General features: G+C 36.8%; 1 protein-coding gene across 4 annotated transcripts in view; it reads left to right on the top strand.

The window, feature by feature from the left end:
* Window positions 1-19,330, top strand: part of LOC117339503 (lymphocyte cytosolic protein 2-like) — an 85,606-nt gene that overhangs the window by 19,226 nt on the left and 47,050 nt on the right. For 2 of the 4 annotated variants that reach the window (XM_033901144.1, XM_033901143.1), the window contains 4 exons: window positions 10,115-10,200; window positions 10,559-10,611; window positions 11,661-11,685; window positions 17,773-17,873. In XM_033901144.1, the coding sequence (XP_033757035.1) occupies window positions 10,115-10,200; window positions 10,559-10,611; window positions 11,661-11,685; window positions 17,773-17,873 (265 nt within the window). Of the gene's footprint in view, window positions 1-4,033; window positions 4,142-10,114; window positions 10,201-10,558; window positions 10,612-11,660; window positions 11,686-14,401; window positions 14,435-17,772; window positions 17,874-19,330 lie in introns of all 4 variants that reach the window. The other 2 variants (XM_033901141.1, XM_033901142.1) reach the window with 2 other exon arrangements.

Here is a 19,330-nt window from a genome sequence, read left to right as displayed (position 1 = left end):
TTTTTTGTGTAATTTTACAAAATAAATGCAAGTAATCCCCGGACATCCAGATGATTGATAACTGATACAATGTATTTCCTGTCTCTACATCGTTTGTCACACTGATGCTGCATCACCTATAGGATATAAACATGGGGGCAGTGTTAGACAGGTAGGTGTTGGGATTACAAAGAGCTGTTATATGTTATATATAATTAATTACAGGTGAAACTATAATCTGTTACATAAAAAGAAAAAAAAAATGGAGTTATAAATTGAAATTTTTAAAACATATCTCTGAATTTATTTGAAATTGTATTTCAGCTTTCACAAATAAAAATACAATTTTTAGCATGTATTTGAAACAGTATTATGCAATTTTACATACAAAATGTATTAAAGTCACCATATTGCCATACATGGATTTAAGTAATGATTTTTAAAATTCAGTTGGTTACTGAACATCGGAGCACCACATGATAAACATAACCAGCATTATATAACAAAGTTAGTTGTACAATTGTTCGGAAGAGACTTTATTTTTATGATTTTTAGCCCACCATCACCAGATGGTGGGCTATTCAAATCGCCCTGCGTCCGTGGTCCGTGGTCCGTCCGTCCGTCCGTAAACAATTCTTGTTATCGCTATTTCTGAGAAAGTACTGAAGGGATCTTTCTCAAATTTCATATGTAGGTTCCCCTTGGTGCCTAGTTATGCATATTGCGTTTTGAGACCAATTGGAAAACAACATGGCCGACAGGCAGCCATCTTGGATTTTGACAATTGAAGTTTGTTATCGCTATTTCTGAGAAAGTACTGAAGGGATCCTTCTCAAATTTCATATGAAGGTTCCCCTTGGTGCCTAGTTATGCATATTGCATTTTGAGACTAATCGGATAACAACATGGCCGACAGGCAGCCATCTTGGATTTTGATAATTGAAATTTGTTATCGCTATTTCTGAGAAAGTACTGAAGGGATCTTTCTCAAATTTCATATGTAGGTTCCCCTTGGTGCCTAGTTATGCATATTGCGTTTTGAGACCAATTGGAAAACAACATGGCCGACAGGCAGCCATCTTGGATTTTGACAATTGAAGTTTGTTATCGCTATTTCTGAGAAAGTACTGAAGGGATCCTTCTCAAATTTCATATGAAGGTTCCCCTTGGTGCCTAGTTATGCATATTGCATTTTGAGACTAATCGGATTACAACATGGCCGACAGGCAGCCATCTTGGATTTTGATAATTGAAATTTGTTATCGCTATTTCTGAGAAAGTACTGAAGGGATCTTTCTCAAATTTCATATGTAGGTTCCCCTTGGTGCCTAGTTATGCATATTGCAATTTGAGAGCAATCGGAAAACAACATGGCCGACAGGCAGCCATCTTGGATTTTGACAATTGAAGTTTGTTATCGCTATTTCTGAGAAAGTACTGAAGGGATCCTTCTCAAATTTCATATGAAGGTTCCCCTTGGTGCCTAGTTATGCATATTGCATTTTGAGACTAATCGAATAACAACATGGCCGACAGGCAGCCATCTTGGATTTTGATAATTGAAATTTGTTATCGCTATTTCTGAGAAAGTACTGAATGGATCTTTCTCAAATTTCATATGTAGGTTCCCCTTGGTGCCTAGTTATGCATATTGCAATTTGAGACCAATCGGAAAACAACATGGCCGACAGGCAGCCATCTTGGATTTTGACAATTGAAGTTTGTTATCGCTATTTCTGAGAATGTACTGAATGGATCTTTCTGAAATTTCATATGTAGGTTTCCCTTGGTGCCTAGTTATGCATAATGCGTTTTGAGACCAATCTGAAAACAACATGGCCGACAGGCAGCCATCTTGGATTTTGACATTTGAAGTTTGTTATCGCTATTTCTGAGAAAGTACTGAAGGGATCTTTCTCAAATTTCATATGTAGGTTTCCCTTGGTGCCTAGTTATGCATATTGCATTTTGAGACCAATCGGAAAACAACATGGCCGACAGGCAGCCATCTTGGATTTTGACAATTGAAGTTTGTTATCGCTATTTCTGAGAAAGTTTTTAAGGGATCTTTCTCAAATTTCATATGTAAGTTTCCCGTGGTGCCTAGATATGCTTATTGCATTTTGAGATCAATTGGAAAACAATATGGCTGACAGACCACCATCTTGGATTTTGACAATTGAAGTTTGTTATCTCTATTTCTCAAAGTACTGAATGGATCTTTCTCAAATTTCATAAGTAGGTTTCCCTTGGTCCTTTGTATTGCATTTTTGGAAAAGTCTGTCCTGAAAACAACCTGGCAAACAAACAGCCATTATCGTTAAATCTCAAATTTCTTATATAGCTAGGATTCCCTTGTTTGAAAAGTACTGGAGGGTTGTCTCAATTTGCACAGATTAGTAAAATGAAGGGAAAAGTAGAGAAAAGATCAATCTGACATGGAACCTATGAAGATCATTCAATGGTGGGCGCCAAGATCCCTCTGGGATCTCTTGTTTATTGCTTAAATAACTTCTGCTGAAATTATTTAATGCCAGAAGTGGCCATTAATTTATTCTACAGCCTCTAATACAGTTTAGATGTTACCTGATTATAATGTACATTGCACTATACTCATGAAATGTTTGTTTGTTGAATGTACATTTTATATGAGGGCCGCGGTGGCCGAGTGGTTAAGGTGTCCCGACACTTTATCACTAGCCCTCCACCTCTGGGTTGCAAGTTTGAAACCTACGTGGGGCAGTTGCCAGGTACTGACCTTAGGCCGGTGGTTTTTCTCCAGGTACTCTGGCTTTCCTCCACCTCCCAAACCTGGCATGTCTTTAAGTGACCTTGGCTGTAATAGGACGTTAACAAAAACAAACAAACAAACAAACAAATGCATTTTATAATATTGGTGAGTCTGCAAATATGGATATGTGATTTATATACTTATTAGTGACACTAGCAGTTTATGTGATTAATTTTATAGACTTATTAGTGACACTGACAGTGACTATTGTACTGAAACTGGACTGGGCCGAATGCTGGTGGGCTGGAGTTAGCTCGAATGGTTAAAGTGTCTGTCTAGAATTCGGAGGTCCGAGTTTGAGTGCCAGTCTGGTTGTTGCAATATTCTTCCCCTTATTATACAATTAAGTTAACAGCATCAAACACTTTTCAGTTTTATTTTTCAATGGATTTGGCATCTGTGCCTCATTTTGGAAAGAAATTCAGTGAATAGTGTAGAAAACTTTGAGGAGTAGAAACTGCAAATTTGGGGTATTTGGCTGAAATTTGATATACATAATTTCATTTCAATGGGATTGAGGCCCATAAAAGCCCTGCATGTGTATCTAATGCATGTATACATTGTGTGATGTAAACAATATAATCATGTGACCAACATCACTAAATCATACATCAGACAAATTATACACCCCCTTAGCCATTAAACAGGATACAAAATTATTGATCCTCTTAATAGTAACTCTCTCTCGAGGAATGTGCACTAATGATAATGTACATGTATACAAATGTATAAGGTAACAAATTGTAGGTATAAATATCAGTTGTCATACCTTTACTTTTGGGGGAAAATTCACAATTTTCTATATTTCAGTTTTGTCCTCTTACCATGGTATATTAATAGTTAAGAATTTTTCTTTTATAGATATAAATATTTTTTTTACTATATTACTTGAACTTGAATACTTTAAATTCTTCAGAGAAAGATTTATTTTATATTCAGATTTTAAAAATATATCATTGACATATTTCAGAAACTATGGCAGATGTCCTCAAATATTAGAGTCTAATATACAAGTACAAATGTAGAACTTTTACACTGTGTTACTGATTGGGAATATGTTCTAAGAATAATTTTCATTCACAAAAAAAAATTGCTGATTGACAAGAATATTTTTTTTTTAATCTGCAGGTTAAATATTTTATTTACTGTTTATTTTTATGTATATGCATGATTATCACTGTCCAAAATTGCATCTTTTTTAATGCTTGTATTGTTCAACCCTGTATTATAGTTAACAATGGTTAACGCTTTTCCTTGCTTCAGGTCTGGTAAGATAAGGCGGCTACTCAGACACAAGTCTGTCCGTGTTGCAGACTTTATGTCACAAAAATCAGTAAAAATCACCGGGTTTGTGTCCGAGTCGTTTACAAGGTAGTTTTGATCCCAGGTTAGGTTTTTTTATGGAGCGGTTTTTGTTATATTTTGTATTTTGACATCAATGAATATTTCGTTTAATAATTGTGGTTCTAAAATTGAGGTTCAAAGGTTACTGCATGGCATGACATTTTGATGGTTTGATGGTTTGATGGTTAAATCATTCTTAAATCATCTCATTTAAAAAAAAGTAAGGTGTTGAGTTTGCATGTAATTGTAATAACGCAACTTAGCAGCATGTTTTCACTGGAATCTTGCAGGAATCTGGAGTTTTGGACACTCAATATCCAAATTTAAAGAAATCACAAGATTACAAAAATTATAAATTTTGTCAAATTACCTTTATTTCATATTTATTTTTGTTTCTGCAATGATGAAGTGGATACATGTTAATTTATCTAGACTCTAATTTACCTTCAAACCTGCCCTAAAGGTCAACTCTACTTAACAAAAATCTGTCTATACAGCCAACATATTTCACTTTCTTGGTAGTTTAACTATGAACTTCTGTATAAACACTATCTGTATTAAACAAATCCTGTGTTTATAAAGACCACCTCTGTATATATTAAGGCCTCCTGTTTTGGTTTCCAATGTAACCAGATTCATTGTATATTACCTCTATATAAAAACCACCCTGTATATTAAGGCCTCCTGTTTTGGTTTCCAATGTAACCAGATTCATTGTATATTACCTCTATATAAAGACCACCCTGTATATATAGGCCTCCTGTTTTGGTTTCCAATGTAACCAGATTCATTGTATATTACCTCTATATAAAGACCACCCTGTATATATAGGCCTCCTGTTTTGGTTTCCAATGTAACCAGATTCATTGTATATTACCTCTATATAAAGACCACCTCCCCATTAGATCAATTCTTATTTCTCCCTTGAGGGATATTGCAGACGGATTTGATTGTACATTGTATGGGCCCTATAGTGCATAATTTTGTTGTTTTCCATTTTTTTGGTTTTAATTTTGGTGTTTCCATTGTTTTTAGCTCACCTGCCCGAAGGGCAAGTGAGCTTACGCTGTGGTGCGGCGTCCGTCGTCCATCCGTCTGTCCGGCGTCAACTTTTTCATTTAAACAACTTCTTCTCAATAACCAAGAGGCCCAGGGACTTGATATTGGGCCTGTAGTATGCTGGGGTGAAGGGCTACCAAGTCTGTTCAAATGAATGACCTTGACCTTCATTCAAGGTCACAGGGGTCAAATAGGCTATAATCTTCAAACGACTTCTTCTCAATAACCAAGAGGCCCAGGGACTTGATATTGGGCCTGTAGCATGCTGGGGTAAAGGGCTACCAAGTTTGTTCAAATCAATGACCTTGACCTTCATTCAAGGTCACAGGGGTCAAATAGGCTATAATCTTCAAACGACTACTTCTCAATAACCAAGAGGCCCAGAGACTTGATATTGGGCCTGTAGCATGCTTGGCAAAAGGGCTACCAAGTTTGTTCAAAGAAATTACCTTGACCTTCATTCAAGGTCACATGGGTCAAATAGGCTATAATCTTCAAACGACTTCTACTCAATAACCAAGAGGCCCAGGGACTTGATATTGGGCCTGTAGCATGCTTGGGTAAAGGGCTACTAAGTTTGTTCAAATAAATGACCTTGACCTTCATTCAAGGTCACATGGGTCAAATAGGCTATAATCTTCAAACGACTTCTTCTCAATAACCTAGAGGCCCAGGGATGTGATATTGGGCCTGTAGCATGCTGTGGTGAAGGGCTACCAAGTTTGTTCAAATAAATGACCTTGACCTTTATTCAAGGTCACAGGGGTCAAATAGGCTATAATCTTCAAACGACTTCTTCTCAATAACCAAGTGGTCCAGGTACTTTATGTTGGGCCTGTAGCATGTTGGGGTGAAGGGCTATCAAGTTTGTTAAAATAAATGACCTTGACCTTCATTCAAGGTCACATGGGTCAAATAGACTATAATCCTCAAACAACTTCTTCTCAATAACCAAGAGGCCCAGGGACTTGATATTTTGCCTGTAGCATGCGGGGGTGAAGGGCAACAAGTTTGTTCAAATAAATGACCTTGACCTTCATTCAAGGTCACATGGGTCAAATAGGCTACAATCTTCAAACGACTTATTCTCAATAACCAAGAGGTGCGGGGACTCGATATTTTGCCTGTAGCATGCTTGCATGAAGGGCTATCAAGTTTGTTCAAATAAATGACCTTGACCTTCATTCAAGGTCACATGGGTCAAATAGGCTATAATCTTCAAACGACTTCTTCTCAATAACCAAGATGCCCAGGGATGTGATATTGGGCCTGTAGCATGCTGGGGTTGAAGGGCTACAAAGTTTTTTCAAGGAAATCACCTTGACCTTCATTCAAGGTCACATGGGTCAAATAGGCTTAAATCTTAAAACGACTTCTCCTCAATAACCAAGAGGCCCGAAACTTGATATTTGACATGTAGCATGCTGGGATGAAGGGCTACCAAGTTTGTTAAAATGAATGACCTTGACCTTCATTCAAGGTCACATGGGTCGAATCGGCTAATATCTTCAAACGAAACTTGATATTTGACCTGTAGCATGCTGGGGTGTAGGGCTACCAAGTGTGTTCAAATGAATGACATTGATCTACATTCAAGGTCACAGGGGTGAAATATTTTTAAATCTTGTGATAGCCAAAAGTCACCAAGACCCTATATTAGGCCAATGATATGCATTGAATGAATAGGTTATCAGCATACTATCTGTAGAATGACCTCAATCAACTGCAAATTTCCTGTAGAACCAGGTGAGCGATACAGGCCTCTTGTTTTTTTAGGATTTGAAGTGACCTATTGCAATCGCCTTTTGACTGTCTTTAAGTTGTATGTCGTGCATGATCCATTGTCGTCTTATGTCGTCCGTCGTACATCAGTAAACAATTTGTATTTTTAACTTCTTCTCAATAACCAAGAGGCCAAAGTTCATGAAATTGGGCCAATAGCATGCAGGCATGAATTAAGGGGGCAACCAAGATTGTTTAAATGAATGACCTTGATCTAATTTCAAAGTCACAGGGGTCAAATATGTTAAATATTGGTTGAAAAGCAAAACATTATCTTTCAGTGTACATGTCAGAACTCATGTGACCGCTAAGGCCTGAGGGCCTCTTGTTTAATTTATAAATACATTGTATGATCAATGAAATAACATATGAATACAATTTATTTGTTTGATAGCTCTTTTGTTAAAATAACTGATGTCACAAAAAGATGCTGTACAATTTATTGCATATTTGACTTTTTCCTTAGAAGACAATCTAAGTACTAGTCCGCCTCAGTATCATGCAGGGGTATATATATGACATGTCATAGAATTACCTGGTACCTGTGGTAGTTTTTATTAGTTCCTTTATACATATAATTAAGATGTATTGAAGAAAATATTTGTTTTTATATCAAAATGTGCTTGTTGCCAGGGTAACCATGGGATAAAGATTTCTCACACCAGATAACTTACATCTCACACCAGTTAACTTACATCTCACACCAGATAACTTACTATTCACATCAGTTAACTTACATCTCACACCAGATAACTTACATCTCACACCAGTTGACTTACATCTCACACCAGGTGACTTACATCTCACACCAGGTAACTTACATCTCACACCAGGTAACTTACATCTCACACTAGGTAACTTACATCTCACACCAGATAACTTACATCTCACACCAGTTGACTTACATCTCACACCAGGTGACTTACATCTCACACCAGGTAACTTACATCTCACACCAGGTAACTTACATCTCACACTAGGTAACTTACATCTCACACCAGATAACTTACATCTCACACCAGATAACTTACATCTCACACCAGGTAACTTACATCTCACACCAGATAACTTACATCTCACACCAGGTAACTTACCTCTCACACCAGGTAACTTACCTCTCACACCAGCTAACTTACATCTCACACCAGGTAACTTACATCTCACACCAGATAACTTACTTCTCATACCAGGTAACTTACATCTCACACCAGGTAACTTACATCTCACACCAGATAACGCACATCTCACACCAGGTAACTTACATCTCACACCAGGTAACTTACATCTCACACCAGGTAACATACATCTCACACCAGGTAACTTACATCTCACACTAGGTAACTTACATCTCACACCAGGTAACTTACATCTCACACTAGGTAACTTACATCTCACACCAGATAACTTACATCTCACACTAGATAACTTACATCTCACACTAGGTAACTTACATCTCATACCAGATAACTAACATCTCACACTAGGTAACTTACATCTCACACCAGATAACTTACATCTCACACTAGGTAACTTACATCTCACACCAGGTAACTTACATCTCACACCAGGTAACTTACATCTCACACCAGATAACTTACATCTCACACTAGGTAACTTACATCTCACACTAGGTAACTTACATCTCACACCAGATAACTTACATATCACACCAGATAACTTACTTCTCACACCAGGTAACTTACATCTCACACCAGGTAACTTACATCTCACACTAGGTAACCTACATCTCACACCAGATAACTTACATCTCACACTAGGTAACTTACATCTCACACCAGGTAACTTACATCTCACACTAGGTAACTTACATCTCACACCAGATAACTTACATCTCACACTAGGTAACTTACATCTCACACCAGATAACTTACATCTCACACTAGGTAACTTACATATCACACCAGATAACTTACCTCTCACACCAGATAACTTACCTCTCACACCAGATAACTTACCTCTCACACCAGATAACTTACATCTCACACCAGATAACTTAAATCTCACACCAGATAACTTACTTCTCACACCAGGTAACTTACATCTCACACGAGGTAACTTACATCTCACACGAGGTAACTTACCTCTCACACCAGGTAACTTACATCTCACACTAGGTAACTTACATCTCACACCAGATAACTTACATCTCACACTAGGTAACTTACATATCACACCAGATAACTTACCTCTCACACCAGGTAACTTACATCTCACACCAGATAACTTACATCTCACACTAGGTAACTTACATCTTACACCAGGTAACTTACATCTCACACCAGGTAACTTACATCTCACACCAGATAACTTACATCTCACACCAGATAACTTACATCTCACACTAGGTGACTTACATCTCACACCAGATAACTTACATCTCACACCAGTTAACTTACATCTCATACCAGATAACTTACATCTCACACCAGGTAACTTACATCTCACACCAGGTAACTTACATCTCACACCAGGTAACTTACATCTCACACCAGGTAACTTACATCTCACACCAGGTAACTTACATCTCACACCAGATAACTTACATCTCACACCAGGTAACTTACATCTCACACCAGGTAACTTACATCTCACACCAGATAACTTACATCTCACACCGGATAACTTACATCTCACACCAGATAACTTACATCTCACACTAGGTAACTTACATCTCACACCAGGTAACTTACATCTCACACCAGGTAACTTCAATCTCACACCAGGTAACTTACATCTCACACTAGGTAACTTACATCTCACACCAGGTAACTTACTGTTCACACCAGCTAACTTACATCTCACACCAGATAACTTACATCTCACATGTGACATAAGATACTTTACATTTAACACAAGGTAACATATGATTGATGAAAGGTAGCATACAGTATTGTACACATTGTTCTACCACTATTCATTCATTATTTCTCCTTATCCTCCCCATCCTCTCCAGAAAAAGTCATCTTAAATAAAAAACAAAAACAAAAAACACCAATACATGACAAGATTCCTTCACTAAGATGTCTGAAGAAGAAGGAAAATCAAGTAAAATTTTACTCAAACAAGTCTATTTGAGTTTTTGCCTGAGACATGACAAGTGATGTTTTTATAAAACTATTTTTCAATATTAATTTTCAGAGTACAGAATATCATCCGGCCACCTGTGAGTCCACATGTCCCCATGAGGGATTATAACCAGAAGACTGCCCCACCAATAGACAGTGGTATTGGAAACTTTCCCATATTGAGTCTTATCCCAAATATCTACAAAATCGTTACGTGTAATCATTGATGACAATCGAAGTCCAATTGGGTCAAAACAAATCATTTTCAAATATATCTACCTAGTAGTTTATATAAATACATGGATGTACATATACCTGGTAGTTTTCAGATATTATTTTGTCAAAAAATGGTCTCTGCATAAACATTTTATTATTAAGGCTTGAAAAGTTGAATACATGCAATTGAAATTTCACAAAGTTGGCAGGAATGATTTTGAAAATTTAGTTTTCTGACCTTAAATAGTCCTGAGCTTTGGTTACAGCAGGATTTCCACAGATTATTTTCCTATTTTGACAGATTCTGGATCTGGCTCAGATGACGACTATGAATGGGCAGACAGTGACTTTGAGGTAGGATTGACTAATCTATAAACTATTCCGTCTGAATGATGGCTCATAGTGAGGTGTTAAATCAAAGTTCCTTCATTTTTGCAGAATCATCAGTTTTGAAAAAGTGAGATAAAATTGTACCCTAGGGGCTTGCATTTGTACCCAAACTTCCATATTGTACCTAACTTTGGCACAAAGGGGTTTATTTGAGGATGATCACAGTACTAAACTTTGACACATGGGGAGGGAGCTTATGTGTCTTTAAGGATAAATACGGTACTAAACTTTTACACCAGGGGAGGGAGTTTATTTGAGGATAAACACAGTACTAAACTTTTACACTAGGAGAGGGAACTTATTTTAGGATAAATACAGTACTAAAATTTCAAACTAGGGGAGGGAGCTTACGTGTATTTGAGGATAAATATGGTACTAAACTTTTACACTAGGAGAGGGAGTTTATTTGAGGATAAACAGAGTGCTAAACTTTTACACTAGGAGAGGGAGTTTATTTGAGGATAAATATGGTACTAAACTTTACACTAGGTGAGGGGACATATTTGAGGAAGAATATGGTACTTTACTTTTACACCAGGGGAGGGAGCTTATTTGAGGATAAATACAGTACTCTTACACTAAAGGGTCAATTTGAGGATACATATATAGTATAGATGAATTTAGAACATATCTTGAAGTTTAAATTGATCCATTATCTCAAAATCTTGACTACATGAGATATGAATATGACCATTGAGAAGTTGATAATAACACTCAGCTGTTATATGTCATATCAATATACATTTCTATATATCAAATTTGAGGAAAAAAAAAAATATATATATATGTGAGCATTTGAGTAATACTACCCAATATACTTCGTGTTCATACAAGTATGTTCAGTATACTTGTGTAAAATGTTCATTACATGTCCTGTCATTATTTAAGAAGATATTATGAAGTCTATCGATCATCTGAACATTTGATGCTGATGTAAGTTGTGAAAACTCCCCGTCACTTGTTTTATTCAAGAAGATATGTTGACACTCAAGCACTTCCTTCTCTTATTTCAGGATGAACATGATGATGGCGGACGCGGTAGGTCTATTTTCATTTATTTAGGTTTAGCTCCTCTGTCTGAAGGGCAAATGAACTTAGGTCTTGGTGTTGCATCAATCGTCCATCCGGGTGTCTGGCCATCGGTCTGGCATCAACTTTTCCCTTTAAACAACTTATCAATGCCTGAGAGGCCCAGCAACCTGATATTGGGCATGTTACATGCTGGGGTGAAGGGCTGCCAAGTTGGTTCAATGGATGACCTTGACCTTCATTCAAGGTCACAGGGGTAAAATATGCAAAAATCTTTAACGACTTCTTCTTGATAACCAAAGGCCCAGACACCCAATATTAAGTCTGTAGCATGCTGGGATGAAGGGGTACCAAGTTTGTTCAAATGAATAACCTTGACCTTCATTCAAGGTCACATGGGTCAAATAGGCTTAAATCTTTCAACAACTTCTCAATAACCAAGAGGCCCAGGGACTTGATATTAGGCCTGTAGCATGCTAGGTTGAAGGGCTACCAAGTGCATTCAAATGAATGACCTTGATCTAAATTCAAGGTCACATAAGTCTTATAGGCTAAAATCTATAACAACTTCTTCTTGATAACCAAAAGACCAAGAGACCCAATATTAGGTCTGTAGCATGCTGGGATGAATGGCTACCAAGTTTGTTCAAATGAGTGACCTTGACCTACATTAAATGTCACAGGGGCAAATATGTTTAAATTTTGAAAGAATTATTTCTCAATAGCAAAGAGATCTGATATGCTGTAATTAAGATCTAGAAAATGTGTTGACATGAATGAATCTAGCCTAATCTGATATTTGAATAAAGTGGTAATCAGTATAGTATCTACTGAAATGACCTAGATCAACTTCAGCATTGCGGTAGTGTCAGGTGAGTGATACAGGCCCATTGGGCCTCTTGTCTATCAAATCACAGGGGTTAATCTAAATGTGTTAAAAGTATTAAATGACAATCTCTCAAAAACCAAGAGACCTGATATAGGGCCAGTTGTATGCTGGAATGAAGGGCTTCAAATATTTAAATGAATAAACATTGCCTACACTTATATTGAATAAAGTGTTAATCAGCTTAGCATCTGCATAAATGGCCTAAGTCAACTTCAAAAGTTGCATGATAAGTAAGTAGGTGAGCAATGCAGGCCCATTGGGTTGCTTATTCAGTTTTCATTTATTTTCAATCTTAATTTTTCTCCAAACAATTTGGGTCCTGTGTGTTGTAATTCATCTATACTGTCCCCTCCAAATTAATGGTACATTAGTCAAAAGCAAGAAATTGCATAATGTAGTTGTTATAAACAACATTAAATCTAACTGCTTTTTTTGTTGCATGATATGGAATTAGGGTGTATATAAACTGACCAAGTGCTAATTCAATTATATTAGCTTTGGAATGAATCTGTCAAGCTTTTCTAATAAACCAAACTATCTGTACTTTCCAGAAAATTAAACCAACAATATTTTAGAATATATATATAATATTGTTATGTAGTGGTTTATCTGCATCTTACTTTAGGATTTGAGACCATAAGGTGATTTAAGGACAAGACAGTGATAGTTAAGTCATTAATTTGCGAGGACCTTGAGAATGAGATAAATTACATGTACTAGGTTCTTCATCTGAATTTTAGAAGGTCAAGTGAGCTGATGCCATAGTGCAGCATCCAATGTTCATCTAGTCATATATCCATCCATCTGGCATCAAAATTTTCATTTAAAAAACTTCTTCTCAATAACCAAGATGCCCAGAGACCTGATATTGGGCATTTAGCCCGCTACTGTTACAGGTCACCAAGTTTGTTCTAATCCTTCACACACATTCAAGCTCATAGGGTTAAAACATGTTTAAATAGAAAAAAAATGTTATCAATAACAAAGACACCCTTAGACCTGCTATTATGCCTGTAGCATGCTGGTGTGAAGAACTACCAATTTTGTTCAGTTGAATGACCTTGACATACATTCAAGGTGATAGGGGTAAGATATGCTAAAATCATAAAAATCTTGTTATCAATAAAAAAGAGGCCTTATAAGACCTGATGTTTGGGCCTGTGGCATTCTGGCCATGGGGTAAAGGGCTGCCAAATTTGCTGAAATGAATATGTATTTAGTCTACTGTGATATTGAAATGAAGATGCATTCCACTGAGAATCCAAATTAATGACATCGGTCAACTTTACAGTTGCATTAGTAGCAGGTGAGTGATAAAGGCCCATGGGGCCTCTTCTTGTTAATATGACTTGCTAAGCACAGTATTGCATTGTACAGATTGTGGTTCAGAGAATTGTTTGGTGCTAAGCACTAGATTCATGTCTTTCTCTTTAAAGGGGTCCATGACATCTTAATTTACACTTGTTTTATTTCCTGTTGTTGCCATCTGAGTTGATATTTTTTTAAGTTATGAAATTGATGTTTTGTTGATTTTCGAGTGTAATGACCTCAGGATGTAACCAATTTGCTACACCGTAAGGGCCAGTACCCCATGATAAGCAATGTATACCCAAAAATGCACAGAATCGCATCAAAGTGTACAAAAAGGGAAAAGTAGAATTTCCCTCTTCTCTTTTCAGTATTATATATGCCCCCCTCCCCTGCCCCCATCACCATGATTTTATATGTATTTTCCTGACAACATATTGAAGTAGTATTCTATTGCCTGCAGTGAATTTCTCCATAATGGCTCAGATTGTTGTAACTTCATTCGAAAATGATAAATGTTTTGAACAGGTCACGGTTCTCACCACAGAAATGGCCATACAGATAAGTAATCACTTGATGTGGTAACTCTGTAGCATCCTACACTTTATACTTCATTAACTCTTCTTAAAACTAACAAACCTTTTTCTATGTAATATTGTAATATATTTGTAAGTAAAACCTGGCATGTGCAATATAACTTAAACCTGGCCTGTGAGAAATTAGTATAACCGGCATGTGAACAAAGTAAGTGTTTAGCAATAAACTTGTATCTAGTAATTAGCCCACTTGTGGCTCCCTAAACTTATTAAATGAGTTCCATAGTTGCACTGAAATTAAAAAGAAAGTTTTAGTTTTGACTTTCCATAGCAACCAGACCATATCTAATTTATTTTTAAAAATGGTTGAAATGTTTTTAAACTTAATGAAAATGGAATTTCAAAATTAATAACATAAAGTTTGACAGTGGAATATGTTATTGTTTCAAATATATATGGACCAGGATCAATTGATAAAAATGATATAATTACTGATTATGATAGGTATGCACAATGTTGATATGTTTAGCATTTAGTTTGTAATATTTAGCATTTAGTTTGTAATATTTAGCTTTACGTTAGTATATTTGTGCCAGTGGCTTTTAATTATTATCACGCATGAAATTAATATCTTTATTTTGTTTGATACAAAATGTTTAAAAAAATAATTGATTTTTTTTTTGTTGCTGAATATTTCAAACTCTAAATATTGTTCTTAGATGCTGAATATCCTAAACAATAATTATTGTTCTTGGTTGTTACATTTTTTAAACAGCATGAGAACAAGTTCCTCCTGTATACTGATATCTTGATCTGAACATCCATTTTAACACTGACTTGTTTACAATACTTTCACATCACTGAGTTTGGTTTGTTTGTTTTTGTTCAACGTCCTATTAACAGCCAGGGTCATTTAAGGACTGAGAATAATCTGAGAATGTAAAACATAGTTTTGTTGATTCCAGTAAGTTTTCCAGATAAAGCTTTTGCCAAAAGATGCCATCTTCTATGTCCTAATCATCTACCCTGAGGTAACTTCCTCTCTATGAATCATAGATTTGATATTTAATGTCCCTTGTCACAGGGAGAAAAAAAAATGTCATGACAAAAATACTTTGTCACTGAAATGTAACTGAGGTTAACCTTATTCAAACTAGCTATACTTACTATAACTTAATGGGGTCCCATCAATCGCTCCAGACCAGCCATACTTACTATAACTTAATGGGGTCCCATTAATCGCTCCAAACCAGCCATACTTACTATAACTTAATGGGGTCCCATTAATCGCTCCAAACCAGCCATACTTACTATAACTTAATGGGGTCCCATTAATCGCTCCAAACCAGCCATACTTACTATAACTTAATGGGTTCCCATCAATCGCTCCAAACCAGCCATACTTACTATAACTTAATGGGGTCCCATTAATCGCTCCAAACCAGCCATACTTACTATAACTTAATGGGGTCCTGTCAATCGCTCCAAACCAGCCATACTTACTATAACTTAATGGGGTTCCATCAATTGCTCCAAACCAGCCATACTTACTATAACTTAATGGGGTCCCATCAATTGCTCCAAACCAGCCATACTTACTGTAACCTAGTGGGGTCGCATCAATCGCTCCAAACCAGCCATACTTACTATAACTTAATGGGGTCCCATCCATCGCTCCAAACCAGCCATACTTACTATAACTTAATGGGGTCCCATTAATCGCTCCAAACCAGCCATACTTACTGTAACTTAATGGGGTCCCATCAATCGCTCCAGACCAGCCATACTTACTGTAACTTAATGGGGTCCTGTCAATCACTCCAAACCAGCCATACTTACTATAACTTAATGGGGTCCCATCACTCGCTCCAAACCAGCTATACTTACTATAACTTAATGGGGTCCCATCAATCATTCCAGACCAGCCATACTTACTATAACTTAATGGGGTCCCATCAATCGCTCCAAACCATCTATACTTACTATAACTTAATGGGGTCCCATCAATCGCTCCAAACCAGCCATACTTGCTATAACTTAATGGGGTCCCATCAATCGCTCCAAACCAGCCATACTTACTATAACTTAATGGGGTCCCATCAATCGCTCCAAACCAGCCATACTTACTATAACTTAATGGGGTCCCATCAATCGCTCCAGACCAGCCATACTTACTATAACTTAATGGGGTCCCATCAATCGGGTCAATGGGGTCACATATTTTACACCGCTTTTTAGATCTTGACTGCATACCCCAGTTGATTTTTTTTAATTTGTACATCTGTATGTTGTCTAGCTAGTGAGGTAGGCACCAGCTACTACATGTCAACCCTTCCTTTAAAGACCGGTCATACAGATTATAATTCATATTTAGTTTTAGAAACTATTCTGAGTTCAGTGTTTTGTTTTTGTTTTCTTGTTTTATCCACAAACTTCCTTTTAAGGAGATAAGAAGAAATTCATTTATAGAGAAATGTTATGTAAAATGCAAAAAAAGGGAAGAAAATAAGGAAGATTTACCTTGGTAGATACATTATCTGATAACAAGCAAATGACATACATACATACCATTTGGAAGATATCAGTAGTCACAATTGACCCTAGATAATGTAATCTGATACGTCATCTACACGTAAACTGATGATGTATCGGATTATGATGTTCTCTACCTGTACACTCAGCAAGAGGGACACATTCAAACATCGATAGATGGAAAAAAATTATTTGTTGGGTCATTGTGACGTATATTTAGAAGAAATTTGTTTGTGGTTAAAGGACAAGTCTTTGTAGACTTTGCTATGATATGAAATTGTACTTTCTCATCATATATTGATTAGAAGATTATATTTACACATGGTAAGCTTGCATTTCAATATTTGGCTTCACTTGATAAATTGCATTTCCTTATGGCTTGGAGGATTGGCTTATATTGTCCTGCCCTGTCTTACTCTTGTTTGTAGTAAACAGTGTACATTAAGAAGATATTTTTATGGATCCCAAGAATTGCAAAATAGATTCTTTAGAATTTTCAACATTGAATTGATTACAAACTGATGTCAGTATAATGTGACCGGATGAGTGATACCCTGTCCTGGTGTGTTGGTCATTTCAGAGAGGTATCGTAATGGTACTTATTGTAAAAGCTCCCTTGAGTGATGTCATCATTTACTTTGACAGAGAACACTCACCAGTCTGTGAGACAAAGCCAAGCAATAGCTAGAATCCTTTTAATAAACTAATAAAAACATATCTCATCTGCTGTGCAGTCTTCATATGTCCAAAACTGGTGTCAGGGTGTAAATCTCCAAACAAAAAATATAACTTACAAAACGCTAAGTACGATGAACATAACTGTCTACTCAGGACATATTCGGGAGGAGGAGGCTGACTATCTATTGTTAGTGGATGACCCACAATCACAAAATACGGTCAGGTATCGGACTCTTCAGAGGAGGAACCAGACAGTGAGTGGTCATTTTCTTCTTTAACCCTGCCACGTCAAAAGACATCCCCGTCAAAGACACCTCCATGTAGACCCTACCTTAGCTTTGCACTAATGTCAGGATTTTTTTTTTATTAAATTGCCCCTCCATGTGTCAAGCATATGGTAACAAATATACAGTCAAACCTGTATTAAGAGGTCACCCAAAGGACTGACTGAAGTTGGCTGCTTAAACCAGGTTGACCAGAAACTCACGACAGAAAAAGAAAGTTTTCATAAATTTATTACTTCTGAAAAAAATCTCCAATTGTAGTTTATACGCTACATTTCACATCAAGTTTGTCATGTTCAGCCTTGGTTTGCATGATAATGCTAATTTATCCTGCAAAGACTCGACAAGTGTGAAGGGTCGGAGTGTGAAGGTTATCATAAACAAAACAAATCACGTGACGATTGATAATAAAATCTGGTCATGTGATCACCTTGGCTGTTTACCTCCGGACACAATGGCCGCTCAATACGGGATGAGATAATGACTAGGGCCATATTTAAGTGACCACTGGCTGCTTTAGACAGTTGACCACTTAAGGTTCATTATATAATATTTTTCATCGGTCGGACCACAAACTGGCCGCATAACTGAGGTGGCCACTTATTCAAGGTGACCATGCATTCAAGCAGGTTTGACTGTGTGGTCACTCCCGCAGACCCCCAAACGAGACAGGCACACCCTCCTGCATTCAAACACTTAGTTGCTACAAAGGACAATTTCAAATATTTATTTTTCCTACAAACAGTAAACACAATTGAATCTCCTTCCACCAGCAGCAGCACAATGCACAACACTAGAGGACTTAGAGATATAGCCTTTGAAGCCCTCATCACATGCTAAAACATAAGCCTCAATTTTTTATCTAAACCCTGCACAAAAATTGAAAAAAAAAATCACTGTAGTTATATAACCTCTCCTTGATGCCTCTGCGCAGGACTCCCAAGGGCGTAAAGCATCAATGTTGATGAAGCACATTATGAAATTATAAACGCATAATTTAAATAATTATGATCAAGCTGTTCATTTGAATTGAAACTTCTGCAGTTTCATAATATTTTCTACAAAGCTGTGAAGTTCTGTAAACGTTAGGGCTATAACTTGGAAAATACAGACGACCACAGGTGATTACACCTACCCAGAAAAACCGCAGGTACAGTTGAGGTTAGAGTGATTTGTCACGCTGCACTGAGAAACTTTATATACCTTATAGGTAGTTACCCAGTATGTTTCCATCCTTAAAATTCATTCAGAATCGCCGAACTCTGTATACCCAGAGTCTGATTTCGTGTAGTTGGATCATGACTGTTCTTTTCTGATACCATGGGATGTTGTCCAAGTTTATATACAAAATTCATGAGATTTCGGTTTGTGAAGTTCCATAAGAGGAGACAAAGTAGAAAACTCCCAGTTTTGGGTAGGTTAACTTT

The sequence above is a fragment of the Pecten maximus genome, chromosome 12 (genome assembly GCF_902652985.1).
Source record: "Pecten maximus chromosome 12, xPecMax1.1, whole genome shotgun sequence".
NCBI classification, from domain to species: Eukaryota; Metazoa; Mollusca; class Bivalvia; order Pectinida; family Pectinidae; genus Pecten; species Pecten maximus.
This window is presented reverse-complemented; position numbering and strand designations above follow the sequence as displayed.